An 18,308-nucleotide genomic window follows, 5' to 3' on the forward strand; every position below is an offset into this window, starting at 1 on the left:
GATGACATTCTATACATCAGCAAACACGAAGCCAACCGCAACACCTTCGCCAACAGACTGGGTGAGCATTTCACCCTAAAATATCTTGGGAGGATAAACCGGTACCTGGGGGTACAAGTCGACCAAACGCCAAAAGGTTTCCAACTATCACAGAAAGAGAAAATAGAAGAGTTACTCCATAAGTGCAACATGGCAGACGCCAAGGGATGTGATTCACCCATGCAGGCGGACTTCCTAAAAAACATGCATGATGAATCACCCGAATTTGGAGACAACACGCTGTACAGATCAGTCATAGGCTCCCTCCTGTATATCGCCAACTGGACAAGACCGGACATTGCTCTACCCGTCAATTTACTGTCCAGGCACGTGAGCAAACCCACCACATACCATTGGGACGCAGTGAAAAGGGTGCTAAGATACCTGAAACAAAGTGCCAATGCATGCTTAACTCTAGAGCCTGAAAGATCCGACGAACCCATCCTCTCATGCTACGCTGATGCTGACTGGGCCGGGGACGCCAAAGGCCGCAAAAGCACGTCTGGGTACATATTCTACTTAAATAACTGTCCGGTGCATTGGTACACAGGCAAACAAATCTTAGTGGCAACCTCGACTACTGAAGCTGAATACATATGCCTCTCCAAAGCCGCCAACAATCTCATCTGGTTCGACGACCTACTCGCCAGCGTGTGGAGAGAACCAGCTTACCCAATAAACATCTACGAGGATAACAAAGCCGCCATAGAGATATCCATGTCCGACGCTATAGGGCAAAGGTCAAGGCACATAGACATAAAGTATAAGCATGTTAGACAGCTATCCAGAATCGGTTTCATAAAGGCCATACACTGCGACACAGAAGAACAGACCGCAGACATACTCACGAAACCGCTACAGGGCAAACAATACTCACACTTAGTTTCCAAGCTCAACATCCACCCCAGGGTACCAACCAGTCAATCAGGCCTACAGACACGGGTCAGGCATTTAGAGGGGGATTTGTCAGGTATAAATGCTCTGCCCGTGTCAGGGATCAGCTACAGCTCAGTAGTGCAGGGGTTAACCCAGACACCCACCTGGTCAGCCACTCCCATAGACTCCTCCTTACCTGAATCCCCGCCCACAGGTATAAAAGGTGGGCACAATCCTCCATGTTCTTCATCCCAGTGTGAACGGTGATGATGTGATGAACCTGTGAATAAAAGAGAGATATTTTACCTGATGACTCAAGTCTCTTTACTGGGCCCGATCCACCAACCCTCGTAACAATCTATCTATCTATCTATCTATCTATCTAGCTATCTATCTATCTATCTGTCACTCCTGGATCTATCTATCCGTATCAATCATCCATATCTATTTATTCTCTCTCTCTCTCCCTCCTCTCTCTCTCTTTCTTTCTTTTCTCTCTCTCTTCTCTCTCTTTCTTTTTTCTTTCTTTCTTTTTTCTCTCTTCTCTCTCTCCTCTCTCTCTCTCCCCTTTCTTTCCCTCCTCTCTCTCTCTCTCTCTCTCTTTCTTTTTTCTCTCTTCTCTCTCTCTTCTCTCTCTCCCCTCTCTCTCTTTCTCTCCCTACTCTCTTTCTCTTTCTCTCTCTCTTCTCTCTCCTCTGTCTTTCTCGCTCTTCTCTCTCTCTCTTTCTTTCTCTCCTCTCTCTTTCTCTCTCTCCTCTCTCGCTTTCTTTCTCTTCTTTCTTTCTTTCTTTCTTTCTTTCTTTCTTTCTTTCTTTCTTTCTTTCTTTTCTCTCTCTTCTCTCTCCTCTCTCTCTCTCTCCCCTCTCTCTTTCTCTCCCTCCACTCTCTTTCTTTCTCTTCTCTCTCTTTCTCTCTCTCCTCTCTCACTTTCTTTCTCTCTCTCGCTTTCTTTCTTTCTTTCTTTTCTTTTTTCTCTCTCTTCTCTCTCCTCTTTCTCTCTCTCCCTTCTCTCTCTTTCTCTCCCTCCTCTCTTTCTTTCTCTCCTCTCTCTTTCTCTCTCTCCTCTCTCGCTTTCTTTCTCTCTTCTTTCTTTCTTTCTTTCTTTTCTCTCTCTTCTCTCTCTCCTCTCTCTCTCCCTCCTCTCTCTTTCTTTCTCTCCTCTCTCTTTCTCTCTCTCCTCTCTCATTTTCTTTCTCTCCTCTTTCTTTCTTTCTTTCTTTCTTTCTTTCTTTCTTTCTTTCTTTCTTTCTTTCTTTCTTTCTTTCTTTTCGCTCTCTCTTTCCTCTCTCTCTCTCCCTCCTCTCTCTTTCTTTCTCTCCTCTCTCTTTCTCTCTCTCTCTCTCTTTCTTTCTTTCTTTCTTTCTTTCTTTCTTTCTTTCTTTCTTTCTTTCTTTTCTCTCTCTTCTCTCTCTCTCCTCTCTCTCTCTCTCCCTCCTCTCTCTCTTTCTTCCTCTCCTCTCTCTTTCTCTCTCTCCCCTCTCTCTGTTGCACCCATGGCAGTGTGGCACATTTCTGCTTCGACCTCTTCCCTTTGAGTGACCAAGGATTGTTTGACAAAACCACGGTTAAGGCTTGATATTCACCAGTGATCATGGTCAGAGGGAAGCAGCCGTGTCCTGCCAAGGAAGACAGGCTGCATTTCTGAGTCCGGCTTGCTGGTTTGATTTAAAATAGGAGAGGAAACGTGAAAATAAAAGGCATTTGTTTCAATAAATAAATAGATTCAATAAAACGGCCTCCAATAAATTCAATAAAAGACCTCTAAGGTCCCTTCCGACCCTATTATTCTATTCTGTGTTCTAATTAATTTGATTTCATTTGTCAACTCTGGGCATACAGGCAATCCTTGACGTACGATTGCAACTCACCCCCAAATTCCTGTCGCTAAGTGAGACGGTTGTTAAGTGAGTTTTGCCCCATTGCAGTTGTTATGTCAGGAACGCGGTTGTGAAGTGAATCTGGCTTCGCCATGGATTTTGCTTGTCAGAAGGTTGCAAAAGCGGACCACGCTGCAACTGGCATAAGTACATGCCAGTTGCCAAGCCTTGGAAGTTTGATCACATGACCATGGGGATGCTGTAATGGTCTTAAGCAGGGGTCTCCAAACTTGGCAACTTTAAGACTTGTGGACTTCAACTCCCAGAATTCCTCAGCCGGCAAAGCTTTAAGACTTTCGGACTTCAACTCCCAGAATTCCTCAGCCGGCAAAGCTTTAAGACTTGTGGACTTCAACTCCCAGAATTCCTCAGCCGGCAAAGCTTTAAGACTTGTGGACTTAAACTCCCAGAATTCCTCAGCCAGGAAAGCTTTAAGACTTGTGGATTTCAACTCCCAGAATTCCTCAGCCGGCAAAGCTTTAAGACTTGTGGACTTAAACTCCCAGAATTCCTCAGCCAGGAAAGCTTTAAGACTTGTGGATTTCAACTCCCAGAATTCCTCAGCCGGCAAAGCTTTAAGACTTGTGGACTTCAACTCCCAGAATTCCTCAGCCGGCAAAGCTTTAAGACTTGTGGACTTAAACTCCCAGAATTCCTCAGCCAGGAAAGCTTTAAGACTTGTGGATTTCAACTCCCAGAATTCCTCAGCCGGCAAAGCTTTAAGACTTGTGGACTTAAACTCCCAGAATTCCTCAGCCAGGAAAGCTTTAAGACTTGTGGATTTCAACTCCCAGAATTCCTCAGCCGGCAAAGCTTTAAGACTTGTGGATTTCAACTCCCAGAATTCCTCAGCCGGCAAAGCTTTAAGACTTGTGGACTTAAACTCCCAGAATTCCTCAGCCAGGAAAGCTTTAAGACTTGTGGATTTCAACTCCCAGAATTCCTCAGCCGGCAAAGCTTTAAGACTTGTGGACTTCAACTCCCAGAATTCCTCAGCCGGCAAAGCTTTAAGACTTGTGGACTTCAACTCCCAGAATTCCTCAGCCAGGAAAGCTTTAAGACTTGTGGATTTCAACTCCCAGAATTCCTCAGCCGGCAAAGCTTTAAGACTTGTGGACTTCAACTCCCAGAATTCCTCAGCCGGCAAAGCTTTAAGACTTGTGGACTTCAACTCCCAGAATTCCTCAGCCAGGAAAGCTTTAAGACTTGTGGATTTCAACTCCCAGAATTCCTCAGCCGGCAAAGCTTTAAGACTTGTGGATTTCAACTCCCAGAATTCCTCAGCCGGCAAAGCTTTAAGACTTGTGGACTTAAACTCCCAGAATTCCTCAGCCAGGAAAGCTTTAAGACTTGTGGATTTCAACTCCCAGAATTCCTCAGCCGGCAAAGCTTTAAGACTTGTGGACTTCAACTCCCAGAATTCCTCAGCCGGCAAAGCTTTAAGACTTTGTGGACTTCAACTCCCAGAATTCCTCAGCCAGGAAAGCTTTAAGACTTGTGGACTTCAACTCCCAGAATTCCTCAGCCGGCGAAGCTTTAAAACGTGTGGACTTCAACTCCCAGAATTCCTCAGCCGGCAAAGCTTTAAGACTTTGTGGACTTCAACTCCCAGAATTCCTCAGCCAGGAAAGCTTTAAGACTTGTGGACTTCAACTCCCAGAATTCCTCAGCCAGCGAAGCTTTAAAACGTGTGGACTTCAACTCCCAGAATTCCTCAGCCAGCAAAGCTTTGCCGGCTGAGGAATTCTGGGAGTTGAAGTCCACAAGTCTTAAAGTTGCCAAGTTTGGAGACTCCTGGTCTTAAGTGTGAAAAACAATCATAAGTCACTTTTGTAGCGCCGTTGTAACTTTGAATGGTTTTGTGTCGATGTTTACTTGGCCCTGATCTTATCCGCCCTCTAAAAATGCAGTTTTTCTGGGAAGTGTTCAAGAGTTGACAGAATAACAGTGTTGGAAGGGACCTTAGAGGTCTTCTAGTCCAACCCCTGACAACAGATACCATTCTAGAATATAAATACTGTAGTTATTTGTTTGTTTGGTGTTTCTCTTCATATTTTTCATTTCTCATTACCCTGTCATTGTTTTGCTTTAATTAGCGACCTGCCTGGAGTCTCTTTCTCGTTCCATCAAGCTAGGAATCCGACAAAGAAATAAATGAATAAATAAACCATCTTCGTGCATTAGATTTATGATATATTTAGCCGCCACTCTGTTCTCTTTTGGGATAATTGCAAGGTTGCCTGCAGGAAGGTTAAAAAAACAACAACAAGAAAATCAAAATAACGGCTGCAACTACAGATAGTCCTCGATTTATGACCAGTCACTTAGGGACCATTTGAAGTTGCGAGGGGCCTCCAAAACTGGGAGCTATGACCCAATTTCGAAGTTCCGATGTCCATAATGGAGACTAAGGAATTCTGGGAGTGGAAGTCCACCCATCTTAAAGCATTTCTGACTGGGGAATTCTGGAAGTGGAAGTCCACCTATCTTAAAGCATGAAGACTGGGGAATTCTGGGAGCTGGAGTCCAGCCATCTTAAAGTATGTTCACTGGGGAATTCTGGGAGTGGAAGTCCACCCATCTTAAAGCATGCTGGATGGGGAATCCTGGGAATGGAAGTCCATCCATCTTAAAGCATTTCTGGCTGGGGAATTCTGGGAGTGGAAGCCCATCCATCTTAAAGCATTTCTGACTGGGGAATTTTGGGAGTGGAAGTCCACCTATCTTAAAGCATGAAGACTGGGGAATTCTGGGAGCTGGAGTCCAGCCATCTTAAAGTATGTTCACTGGGGAATTCTGGGAGTGGAAGTCCACCCATCTTAAAACATTCTGGCTGGGGAATTCTGGGAGTGGAAGTCCACCCCTCTTAAAGCATGGCTGGTTGGGGAATTCTGGGAGTGGAAGCCCATCCATCTTAAAGCATGCTGGTTGGGGAATTCTGGGAGTTGGAGTCCAGCCATCTTAAAGTACGTTTATTGGGGAATTCTGGGAGTGGAAGTTCACAGATTGTAAAATCCCCATAGATGCCCACACCCCTGTTCTATAACAATTAAACTGAAGGATATTAATGGGTGATCAAGGTTATCCTGGGAGGTGTCAATCAATAATAGTAAACATTGTGAAAGCCATGTAGTCATTAAAATTAACTATGCTCGTTTTGGTTTTTGATTAATAACTTGTGGGATCTGTCCATCTCGGCACATTCCAAATTTTTTTTATTAACTCTTCATCTGTTGGTATTATTTCTTTTTCCCAATTCTGGACATAAACCATGCGAGCAGCTGTTAAAATATGTAGTAGCAAATATTTTATATCCTTCATGAATTTTTCTGTAAATATCCCTAACAGGAATGTGTCTGGTTAATGGACAGTTTAACAAAAGAACTTAAAAGAAAAGGAGGACACAGAACATTACAAGATTTGGCATAAATGGTACAAGTGGTTGGAGGAAAGGAAAAATGAGGAAGAAAAATAGGGGAGAAAAGATAGACATGTTTAAAAGTTAAAGCATTAGTTCAGCATTAGAATTAAGAATTTGTTATGAATGACGAGAAATATATTGTAAATAAAGTGAAGGGGACAAGTCGTAAATTGGAATAATATAAAGAGAAAAAAGGAAATTGTGAATAACAAAGAAAGATCATCATGAAATTGCTGTAGAAAGAATATTCATATATATGTTGTATGTCTTGTATTGTTGTTTTATGTTATAATAAATATTAATAAACAAAAAAAAACTTTTGGGAATGCTCTAGAATGTAATTTATTTTGATTTTCAGAGAACAAAATATCCCGTAATGTATGGATTTGCAAACTAGCTAAATGAAGTCTGGTAGCCTGTCTATAAGATGAGTCCAAGGCTGGGTTGAAAACTGAGTTCTCATTAGCGCTTCTTTCAATAAAACTGCATTAAAGGGTGAGCTGGAATGATCAAGGCTCTAGTCCTGGTAGAGGTAGGGCTATCAGGTTTGCAGGTGGCATAAAACCAAATGCAAAGAGACTAGAAAATAAAAAAACAGAATCCCAAACGATCATGTTAAGTAAAGGGAATGACATGAAAAATGAGGTTTAATAAGACAAACGCAGAGTTCTTGACGTCTGGTGACCGGTTGCTAGTCCCTGTTGTTTTCTTGGCAACATTGGTAGAAGCGATTCGCTCTTTTGCCTTCTTCTTAGGCCTGAGAAGAAATGAGTGACCCAAACTTACCCAGCTGGCTTCATGCCCAGAACTAATAGTCTCCAACTCTCTAGCCTGGGGCCTTAATTTGCATCAAATTCGCTCTTTTATATGCATTAATAAATATTTTTCAAATAAATGGTACGCCTTTTCCCACCTTCCCATGAGTTTTTAGGGGGGCAATTATCTACCCAAAGCTCTTCCTTGGCATAAAACAGTCAGTTTTCTGGAAGCTTAGCCTTTACCATCCTTTCCTGGTTTTTCATCGTATTTAATTGTGCATTGAATTCATGCTCAATAAGGCATAGCACAAAAGGAGAAAAGGCCGAGCAGGAAAAGTGGAAAACACGCAATATTCCAAATCCCCCGATTGATATTTCCTTCCAGGTCCAACTCCTGGCAAATATATGGAGAGGTCTCTTGCAATTTTATTGTGGCACCGTTTTGCAAAGTGGTGTGCCATTGCTTACTTCCTAGGGCTGAGAGAAAGTGACTGGCCTAAAGTCGCCAGTTGGTTTTTGGACCTAAGGCAGGTCTAGAATTCCCGGTGTCCCAGTTTCTAGCCTGCTGCCTCAACCCCTCACCACCAGAGGTGGGTTTCAGCAGGTTCTGACCAATTCGGGAGAACCGGTAGCGGAAATTTTGAGTAGTTCGGAGAACCGGTAAATACCACCTCTGACTGGCCCCGCCCCCATCTATTCTCTGCCTCCCGAGTCCCAGCTGACTGGGAGGAAATGAGGATTTTGCAGTAACCTTCCCCTGCCACGCCCACCAAGCCAAGCCACCAAGCCATGCCACGCCCACCAAGCCACGCCCACAGAACCGGAAGTAACAATTTTGAATCCCATCACTGCTCACTGTTAGGAAATGAGTATTACCTACCTTGTTGGGTTGGCAATATATAAACCATCAATATAGCTTTAAGTCTGCTGTATTGCGTCATACTGTGTCCTGATTGGTTAGCTCTGTAGCCAATCTCCTTAAGAGGGAGCTAGAAACATGGTTTGTTTCTCTTTGCTGTTCTTGCTCTCTGATATCTCTGTATGCTACTGTTTGCAAATCCAGAAGAACTGTTTATTGGGAATGACTACGACGACTGGTAAGAAGACTTTGTTATTGGATTATCCCTGCACTGTCGTTTTGCTATCTCCTGCTTTATATGTGTATGACCTGGACTGTTTATTGGACTGTGCCTTACTATTTCCTGAAAGTAAACACAACTCAGTGTATCTGTGTATTGACTGTGTTTATTCGTACCTACGCTCAATCGCTTTCATGTGCACACCCTTGCTATTCAAGGGTTACTCTGCGAATTCCTCAGCACTCACCACCAACACACAATGGAGCTGTCTTCAGAGATTCTCAATCATCCAGATCACAGTTGTCGTAAAGGTGCTTTTTCAAGACAATTCGCTTCTCATCCAAGAAGCTTCGGCTCTGACTGGATAGTGGGGAATGGAAGGATTTATATTCCTTGCAGGCAGCCAGTCATTTGCATCCTTTTAGAGGGTCGTTGAGGCCGTTTGAGGTTTGTCGTGTCCTCAGGGTCATCTGAGTAGTGCAAATGGGTGTGGAGCCTTCTGGCTGAAAGGACTGTGTTGTAGAAGTCTCCACACCCATTCGCACCACTCAGGTGACCCTGAGGATACAGGCAAACCTCCAAGTGGCCTCAATGATTTTCTGAAAGGACGCAAATGACCATTTGTCTGCAAGGAGTATCAATCCTTCCATTCCCCACCATCTAGTCAGAGCTGAAGAAGCTTCTTGGATGAGAAGCGAAACGTCTTCAAAGAAAAAAAAATAGGAAGTCCAGTTGCCTCTTGAAAAAAAGCACCTTTGGGACAACATAATGGAGCCTCTAATCTCCAAGACGGTCTACTTTTCAGAGCTAAATCTCCGTCCTTCTCCTGCAACATAACCTGATCTTGCTTTTGCAGAAATTTACAATTCGATCTTTTTTATTTTTGGCAACCGTTCGTTTGTATTTTTAAGAGGAAGCAAAAGGATTTTCCTTTCATGTACCCTGCGTTCCTCTTTTCCAGCTGCGCTGGGGACGTTAGATTTCATCTTGCTGTACGATCAGGAAAACAACGCGCTTCACTGCACGATCAACAAAGCCAAGGTAGGTGCCTACACATTTCTGAAAAAATCCATCGTTTTCTCTGTGGATCAAGCACAATGCAGTTATTAATGTCAGCTTCCTGAGCACATACATAGGCCCAGCATCCTCTGGCTTGTAATTTATATGGTTTGGATGTTCGGACTGTCTATTTCTTCTCACAAAGAAGAGGGGGTCCACCTATTCTCCAAAGCACCTGAAGGCAAGACAAGAAGCAATGGATGGAAACTCATTAAGGAGAAAAGCAACCTGGAACTAAGGAGGAATTTCCTGACTAGTGAGAACAATTAATCAGTGGAACAAGTTGCCTCCAGAAGTTGGAAATGCTCCAGCATTGGAAGTTTTTAAGAAGAGATTGGATAATCATTTGTGTGAAGTGTGTGGAGGATCTCCTGCCTAAGCAAGAGGATTGGACTAGAAGATCTCCAGGGTCCCTTCCGACTCTGTTATTCTAAGAATCCTCTTCTCTTCTCTTCTCTTCTCTTCTCTTCTCTTCTCTTCTCTTCTCTTCTCTTCTCTTCCCTTCCCTCCTCTCTTCATGTACCTCTTCTCTTCTCTTCTCTTCTCTTCTCTTCTCTTCTCTTCTCTTCTCTTCTCTTCTCTTCTCTTCTCTTCTCTTCTCTTCTCTTCTCTTCTCTTCCCTTCCCTTCCCTTCTCCTCTCCTCCCTTCCCTTCCCTTCCCTTCCCTCTCCCTTCCCTTCCCTCTCTCATCTTCTCTTCTCTTCTCTTCTCTTCTCTTCTCTTCTCTTCTCTTTCTCTTCTCTTCTCTTCTCTTCTCTTCTCTTCTCTCTTCTCTTCTCTTCTCTTCTCTTTCTCTTCTCCTTCTCTTCCCTCTCCTTCTCCTTCCTTCTCCCTCTCTTCATGTACCTATTCTCTTCTCTTCTCTTCTCTTCTCTTCTCTTCTCTTCTCTTCTCTTCTCTCTTCTCTTCTCTTCTTCTCTTCTCTTCTCTTCCCTTCCCTTCCCTTCCCTTCCCTTCCATTCCATTCCATTCCATTCCATTCCATTCCATTCCATTCCATTCCATTCTACTCTACTCTACTCTACTCTACTCTACTCTATTCTATTTTCCAGTTAGTTTCGAAAACCATCTTGCAGTGCATGAAGCTTGAATCTAAGTCGTGCCAAAAGTATTTTAGGAGCAGAATAACAGAGCTGGAAGGGACCTTGGAGGTCATCTAGTCCAACCCCCTGCTCAAGCAGGAGACCCTATACCAGTGATGGCTAACCTTTTTGCCATCGCGTGCCAAAAGCGGAGGGGGGGGAGCGCGGGGGAGGTCACACACGTGTGCCCACATCCATAATTTTATGTGCTCCCCCACCATGTTCCCCCTGCTTTTGGCACGCGATGGCACGGTGGGCCCGGTAGGCCCATTTTTTCGCTCTCCCCCGGGCTCCAGAGCCTTTCTAGGAGCCTGGGGAGGGCAAAAACGGCCTTCCCCACCCCCTCAGAGGCCCTCCGGAGGCCAGAAACAGTGTGTTTCCTGACTTCTGGTGGGCCCGGAAGACTTGAAAATCAACTGGCCGGTGCATGCACGCGTGCTGGAGTTGAGCTCGCGTGCCCACCAATATGGCTCCACGTGGCCCCCGTGCCATAGGTTCGCCATCATGGCCCTATACCATTTCTGACAAGCAGCTGTCCAGTCTCTTCTTGAAAGACTCCAGCGAACAAGGACTTACAACGTCCGGTGGCGAGCTGTTCCACTGGCTAATTGTCCTCACCATTAGGAAGTTTCTCCTTAATTCCAGGTTGAATCTCTCCTTGTTTAGTTTCCATATATTGTTCCTTGTCCGGCCTTCAGGTGCTTTGGAAAATAGGCTGTCCCACTCCTCTCTGTGGCAGCCCCTCAGCTATTGGAACACTGCCCATAGGATTCATTGTCATTGCCTGTATCCATTTATTTATTAGTAAAGTTTATACACTGCCTGGTCAGGGGTCAGCAACCTGCGGCTCTGGAGCCACATGCGGCTCTTTGGGCCCTCTGCTGTGGCTCCCTGTCAGGTGACCCCGCCCCTCGCCTTCCCCTCCCAGTCACTCCTCGCCTGGCCTGAGAAGGTAAGGGCAATGGCGTGGGATGGAGAAGCCGGGGCAGAGACAGAGATACAGAGAGAGTGGGAAAGAGAGAGACAGAGAGATACAGAGAGGGAGAGAGAAGAGAGAGAGATATGTCAAAAGGATTTTGTGGTTCCCGGTGTTTTTTAACAACTGGTTCTCTGCCCTAACGACCGGCTGAGTAGGCGTGGCTAGGGCAGGTGTCATGTGACTGGTGGAAGTGAGTGACATCGAGTTGGCCACGCCCACCCAGGTTTTGTGGCTCCCGGTGTTTTCTTTTCTGTGGGAAACGGGTCCAAATGGCTCTTTTGAGTATTTAAGGTTGCAGACTGTTACTGTTTAAGTAACCCTGGGCGGTGGAGTCTGGGCAACTGAATGCAGCTGAATGTTTCCTGGCCGGATGCCCTTCCTGTCACCAGTGCGGAGGTTTTTTTCCAGCGGATATATTCTCAGTGTGCTCAGAGAGGGAACTATCTGCCTCTACCTAGGATCAACCTACCTACCTACGAGACCGTCTTTTGCCACCAATAGCCTCCCACCGACCAGTTCGTTCTCACAGGGAGGGACTACTCAGGGTACCATCAGTTAAATTATGCCGACTGGCGACTCCCAGGGGGAGGGCCTTCTCTGTGGGGGCTCCAATCCTTTGGAATGAACTGCCCCCGGAGATACGGAATATCCCTGATCTCCGTGCTTTCCGCCGTGCCCTCAAGACCCTGATGTTCCAACAAGCGGGGCTAAACATACGAACATGTGAATGATTTTTTAAATGTTATCTAATTCTGGGTTTTATTTAATTGACCAAACTAAGTAATAATTTTAATTAGCAATTTTATGATGTTTGTGTGTCTATATTTTTCTTGACTGTACACCGCCTTGAGTCCTACGGGAGAAAGGTGGTATAGAAATATAATATAATATAATATAATATAATATAATATAATATAATATAATATAATATAATATAATATAATATAATATAATATAATATAATATAATATAATATAAAATAATTTAATATAAAATAATATAATATAATATAATATAATATAATATAATATAATATAATATAATATAATATAATTAATATAATATAATATAATATAATATAATATAATATAATATAATATAATATAATATAATATAATATAATATAATATAATATAATCAATCAATCTCACAGCCTCCTGATTGTGAGGCGAGAGCTCTACCTCTAGGCCACCGCACCGCTCAGCTGTCAATCAATCAATCCCCACCGAAATTTTCCCACTTTGGTTTCCCTGCCCGCCCCCCTTTTCCCCAAAATGCCCCCTCCCCTCCCTGGAAACAAAAAGAGGAACGTGGGAAGCGGAACATGTGGTGCTGCCACTCAACGCCGGAGAGCAGGTGGGCGGAAGGCTAGCTGGGCCCTTGCCAAAATCCAGCCCCGGCAACGGACGTGCCCATCCAAAAGCTGTGAAAAACCTGACGGCAAAAGGGGAAGGGATGAGTAATTCCTGCCTTCTTCCCTTTCCACTCCCCCTTTCCATCTAATGTTGGTTCCCGGAGCACCCCCTGATTTTTTTAAATTTCTTCCCTACGTTCCTTTCCCCTTGATCAACATTGCTGCCTGGAAAATTGCCCGCTGAGCCGTTTCCAATGCCCACCGATTTTGCCAGAAAGACAAATTCCCGTTGGACATATTCAGTGGTGAAATCCAAATTTTATTCAACTACCGGTTCTGTGGGTGTGGCTTGGTGGGCGTGGCAGGTGGGAAGGATACTGCAAAATCTCCATTCCCACCCCACTCCTGGGGGAAGGATAGTGCAAAATCTCCATTCCCTCCCCACTCTGGGGGAAAGGATATTGCAAAATCTCCATTCCCACCCTACTCCAGGGGGAAGGATACTGCAAAATCTCCATTCCCTCCCCACTCCTGGGGGAAGGATATTGCAAAATCTCCATTCCTACCCTACTCCTGATGAAGGATACTGCAAAATCCCCATTCCCTCCCCACTCCTGGGGGAAGAATATTGCAAAAATCTCCATTCCCACCCCACTCCAGGGAAAGAATATTGCAAAATCTCCATTCCCACCCCACTCCAGGGAAAGAATATTGCAAAATCTCCATTCCCATCCCACTCCAGGGGAAGGATATTGCAAAATCTTCATTCCCACCCTACTCCTTGGGGGAAGGATATTGCAAAATCTCCATTCCCACCCCACTCCTGAGGGAAGGATACTGCAAAATCTCCATTCCCAACCCACTCTGGGACAAGCCAGAGGTGGCATTTGCTGGTTCTCTGAACTACTCAAAATTTCCACTACCGGTTCTCCAGAACCTGTCAGAACCTGATGGATTTCACCTCTGGACATATTACTGGATGTGGAGGAGTGGACGGATGGGCGGTAGCAAAGATGGGTTTCACATAATTTTACCACCGGTTTGCCGCGCACCCGAAATTGCCACAAAGGAGCCCAAAATTTACGTGGCTAAGCGAGAGAGTGAAGTGAGCTTTGCTCGTTTTATGACCTTTCTTGCCACCGTCGTTAAGGGAATCGCCTCAGTTGTTCGATTCAGAACACGGCGCTTACTTGAATCACTGCAGTTGTTAAGTTAGGAACCTAATTGATTTGATTGTCCTACATAGGACCTTTGGCGTTTCTGGTGGGACATTTACAACAGTGGTGGGTTCAGCCCGGTTCGGCCGAACCGGTAGCGGTGACAATATGACATCAGTGAACTGGTTCTCTTTGTCCAGGAACTGGGCCCTCCCGCCCGCCCCCGCGTTATTCCTACCTTTTACTTCTTCCTTTTTAGCCCAGCTGATAGGTGTGGCAGAGTGGATTGCCGCACCTCAGCTGGCAAATTTGTAACGCGCTTGCGTGAAGCACGGGCACGAAGAGAACTGGTAGTAAAGCCAGTTAGAACCCACCACTGATTTACGAGGCCTAAGTAGGACATTTCAGTGGCCCAATAAGGACCTTTGGTGGCCCCACTAGGATGATGGCTGGCTGGGGAATTCTGGGAGTTGACATCCATGCATCTTAAAGCTGCCCCAGGTGGAGAAACATTTAGAGACTTGACTGATTCCGACTATTTTAATAACACAAAATTTGGAACAATTCTGGGCCCTTATGTACAAATTATGGGTAAAATGATTCTAAAACCGAGCATGTTCTAATTAAGAAGCAACAGGTGGAAACTAATCAAGGAGAGAAGCAATCTAGAACCAAGGAGAAATTTCCTGACAGTGAGAACAATTAACCAGTGGAACAGCTGGCCACCAGAAGCTGTGAATGCTCCAACACTGGAAATTCTTAAGAAGATGTTGGATAACCATTTGTCTGAAATGGTATAGGGCAGTGATGGCTAACCTTTTTGCTGTCGCGTGCCAAAAGTGAGGCAGCGCAGGGGAGTCGTGCGCATGTGTGCCCATGTCCATAATTCAATGCGCCCTGTGCATACGATCCTTTGCGCTCCCTCTGCTTTTGGCACACGCTGCCACGGTGGGCCCAGTAGGCCCTTTTCTCGCCCTCCCCAGACTCCAGAGGCTTTTTTAGGAGCCTGGGGAGGCTGAAAACGGCCTTCCCCATCCCCCCCCCCCGAGGCCAGAAACAGCTCCGTTTGCTGACTTACGGTAGGAAGTCGGCCTGTAAGTCGGCAAATGGGCCATTTCCGGCCTCTGGAGAGCCTCAGGGGGGTAGGGAAGGTCGTTTCTCCCCGCCCTCCCCAGGCTCCTAGAACGCCTCTGGAGCCTGGGGAGAGTGAAAAACGGGCCTTCCCTCCTCTCTCCGGAGGCCCTCCAGAGGCTGGAAACAGCCTCTTTGCTGACTTCCGGTGGGACCGGAAGGCCTGAAAATCAGTTGGCCGCCATAGGCATGCGCGCTGCAGCTGAGCTTGGGCAACACAAATAGGTTCGCCATCATGGGTATAGGGCCATGATGGCGAACCTATGGCACGCGTGCCACAGGTGGCACGCGGAGCCATATTAGTGGGCACGCCAGCTCAGCTCTGGGGCGCATGCGCGTGCCGGCCAGCTGATTTTCGGGCCTTCTGGGCCCACCAGAAGTAGGGAAACAGGCTGTTTCCTGCCTCTGGAGGGCGTGGGGGTGGGGTGGGGAAGGCCCGTTTTTCTTTCTTACCTGGTTCCAAATCCTCTCTGTGTATCTGGGAACGGCGAAAACAGCCTTTCCCACTCCCTTGGAGGCCCAACGGAGGCTGAAAGGGCCCATTTCCCCACTCCCGGTGGGACAGGAAGTGACGTTTTTGTCCTGTCCCCAGCCTCCAGAGATTCCTAGAGAGGCTCTAGAGATTCCTAGAGAGGCTCCTAGAGACTCCTAGAGAGGTTCTGGAGGCTGGGGACAGCAAAAAATGTCACTTCCTGTCCCACCGGGAGTGGGGAAATGGGCCCTTTCAGCCTCCGTTGGGCCTCCAAGGGAGTGGGAAAGGGCTGTTTTTGCCGTTCCCAGATACACAGAGAGGATTTGGAACCAGGTAAGAAAGAAAAACGGGCCTACCAGGCCATCCTGTGCCAGGAGCGGAGGGGGGGGAGGGGGAAGTCTCCTGGCACGCAATGGCAAAAAGGTTAGCCATCACTGGTATAGGGTTGCCTACCTAAGCAGAGGGTTGGACTAGAAGACTTCCAAGGTCCCTTCCAACTCTTGTTATTCTATTCTATTTAATTAAATTCCTGCAGAAGCTAGGTTTAATCATTGAGATATCAGAAATGGAATTTCTAATAGAAAACAGACGTCAAAATTTACGCTGAACATTATACATAGAGAAAACCGGTATAAAGTATTTTTACCGTGCCTGTATTCCAGCATTGATTGCTAAAATTGATCGCTCTGGGATTCGAGAGAACAATTTTTTTTTTTAGCCAAATAAACAATTCTAAAAATTGAATTTCTTTTCCAACCTGCTACTTTTAGCAAAATGTTACTAACCCTCGGATTCCTCTATTTAACTAGCCATGCACGTGGCTAACTCTGCCTCTGCATTTCCAGTTGGAAAGTACATACTGTTCCTTCCATATAAAAATGGCTAATTGAGGTGTGGGAGCAGTTTCTTTGATGTCCAAAATAGCTTCCAATTTCCAAAGTAAATCTTAACACAGAGTTTAACTGTGCTTGGAAGCCATTTTTAAAAGATCATTAAAATTACAGGCCTTTACCAATCTGAACTTTGGGTTTTCTCTTCACTTAAGTCTTAAACACGTGTCTCAACTTTGGCAACTTTAAAAGGAGTGGGGAATTCTGGGAGTGGAAGTCCACCCCTCTTAAAGCATGCAGACTGGGGGATTCTGGGAGTGGAAGTCCACCCCTCTTAAAGCATGCAGACTGGGGGATTCTGGGAGTGGAAGTCCACCCCTCTTAAAGCATGCAGACTGGGGGATTCTGGGAGTGGAAGTCCACCCATCTTAAAGCATGCTGGCCTGGGAATTCTGGGAGTGGAAGTCCACCCCTTTTAAAGCATGCTGGCTGGGGGATTCTGGGAGTGGAAGTCCACCCCTCTTAAAGCATGCAGACTGGAGGATTCTGGGAGTGGAAGTCCACCCCTCTTAAAGCATGCTGGCCTGGGAATTCTGGGAGTGGAAGTCCACCCCTTTTAAAGCATGCTGGCTGGGGGATTCTGGGAGTGGAAGTCCACCCCTCTTAAAGCATGCAGACTGGGGGATTCTGGGAGTGGAAGTCCACCCATCTTAAAGCATGCAGACTGGGGAATTCTGGGAATGGAAGTCCACCCCTCTTAAAGCATGCTGGCCTGGGAATTCTGGGAGTGGAAGTCCACCCCTTTTAAAGCATGCTGGCTGGGGGATTCTGGGAGTGGAAGTCCACCCCTCTTAAAGCATGCAGACTGGAGGATTCTGGGAGTGGAAGTCCACCCCTCTTAAAGCATGCTGGCCTGGGAATTCTGGGAGTGGAAGTCCACCCCTTTTAAAGCATGCTGGCTGGGGGATTCTGGGAGTGGAAGTCCACCCCTCTTAAAGCATGCAGACTGGGGGATTCTGGGAGTGGAAGTCCACCCATCTTAAAGCATGCAGACTGGGGAATTCTGGGAGTGGAAGTCCACCCCTTTTAAAGCATGCAGACTGGGGGATTCTGGGAGTGGAAGTCCACCCCTCTTAAAGCATGCAGACTGGGGGATTCTGGGAGTGGAAGTCCACCCATCTTAAAGCATGCAGACTGGGGGATTCTGGGAGTGGAAGTCCACCCCTCTTAAAGCATGCTGGCCTGGGAATTCTGGGAGTGGAAGTCCACCCCTTTTAAAGCATGCTGGCTGGGGGATTCTGGGAGTGGAAGTCCACCCCTCTTAAAGCATGCAGACTGGAGGATTCTGGGAGTGGAAGTCCACCCCTCTTAAAGCATGCTGGCCTGGGAATTCTGGGAGTGGAAGTCCACCCCTTTTAAAGCATGCTGGCTGGGGGATTCTGGGAGTGGAAGTCCACCCCTCTTAAAGCATGCAGACTGGGGGATTCTGGGAGTGGAAGTCCACCCATCTTAAAGCATGCAGACTGGGGAATTCTGGGAATGGAAGTCCACCCCTCTTAAAGCATGCTGGCTGGGGGATTCTGGGAGTGGAAGTCCACCCATCTTAAAGCATGCTGGCTGGGGAATTAAGTAACAGTAACAGAGTTGGAAGGGACCTTGGAGTTCATTTAGTCCAACCCCCTGTTCATACAAGAAACCTGTACTAGGGATTTGAACCGCTGAACTGCCGAACTTTCTGATCGACAAGCTCAGTGTCTTAGCCACTGAGCCACCTAGTCTGGCCTTTAAAGCATGCTAGCTAAGGAATTCTGGGAGTGGAAGTCCGCTCCTCTTAAAGCATGCTGGCTGGGGGATTCTGGGAGTTCTTAATACCTCTTAATGTTGCCAACACTGAGAAACGCTGAGCTAGTTGTAAAGAAATCAGAATAGATGTTCAGAAGCTTGAGTAGAATTTGATTCGGCTTTTAATCTTTATTTTATGATTCACATAACTATTTTTGTAGATATTAATACTTTGTTTTGGTTTTAACCAGGGCTGTAGCTCTCAAAACAGTATTCAGTAATATAATAATATAGTCCGGTATAATATATAGCAGTATCCTATAACCTAATTCTCTGATACTCATAAATTCCCTTTTTTTTAAATTTGTGCCTTCGTCTTCCTTTTTCTTTTCTCCCCCTTCTGCGTCCATGT

General features: G+C 45.9%; 1 protein-coding gene across 1 annotated transcript in view; it reads left to right on the forward strand.

Moving 5' to 3' along the window:
* Nucleotides 1-18,308, forward strand: part of DOC2B (double C2 domain beta) — a 238,253-nt gene that overhangs the window by 103,032 nt on the left and 116,913 nt on the right. Inside the window, exon 11 of the mRNA XM_070931387.1 lies at nucleotides 9,012-9,091. Within this exon, the coding sequence (XP_070787488.1) occupies nucleotides 9,012-9,091 (80 nt within the window). The remainder of the gene's footprint in view (nucleotides 1-9,011; nucleotides 9,092-18,308) is intronic.

The sequence above is a fragment of the Pituophis catenifer genome, unplaced genomic scaffold (genome assembly GCF_029215685.1).
Source record: "Pituophis catenifer annectens isolate HBS135680 unplaced genomic scaffold, rPitCat1.0.hap2 SCAF_1, whole genome shotgun sequence".
In the NCBI taxonomy this organism is placed as follows: Eukaryota; Metazoa; Chordata; class Lepidosauria; order Squamata; family Colubridae; genus Pituophis; species Pituophis catenifer.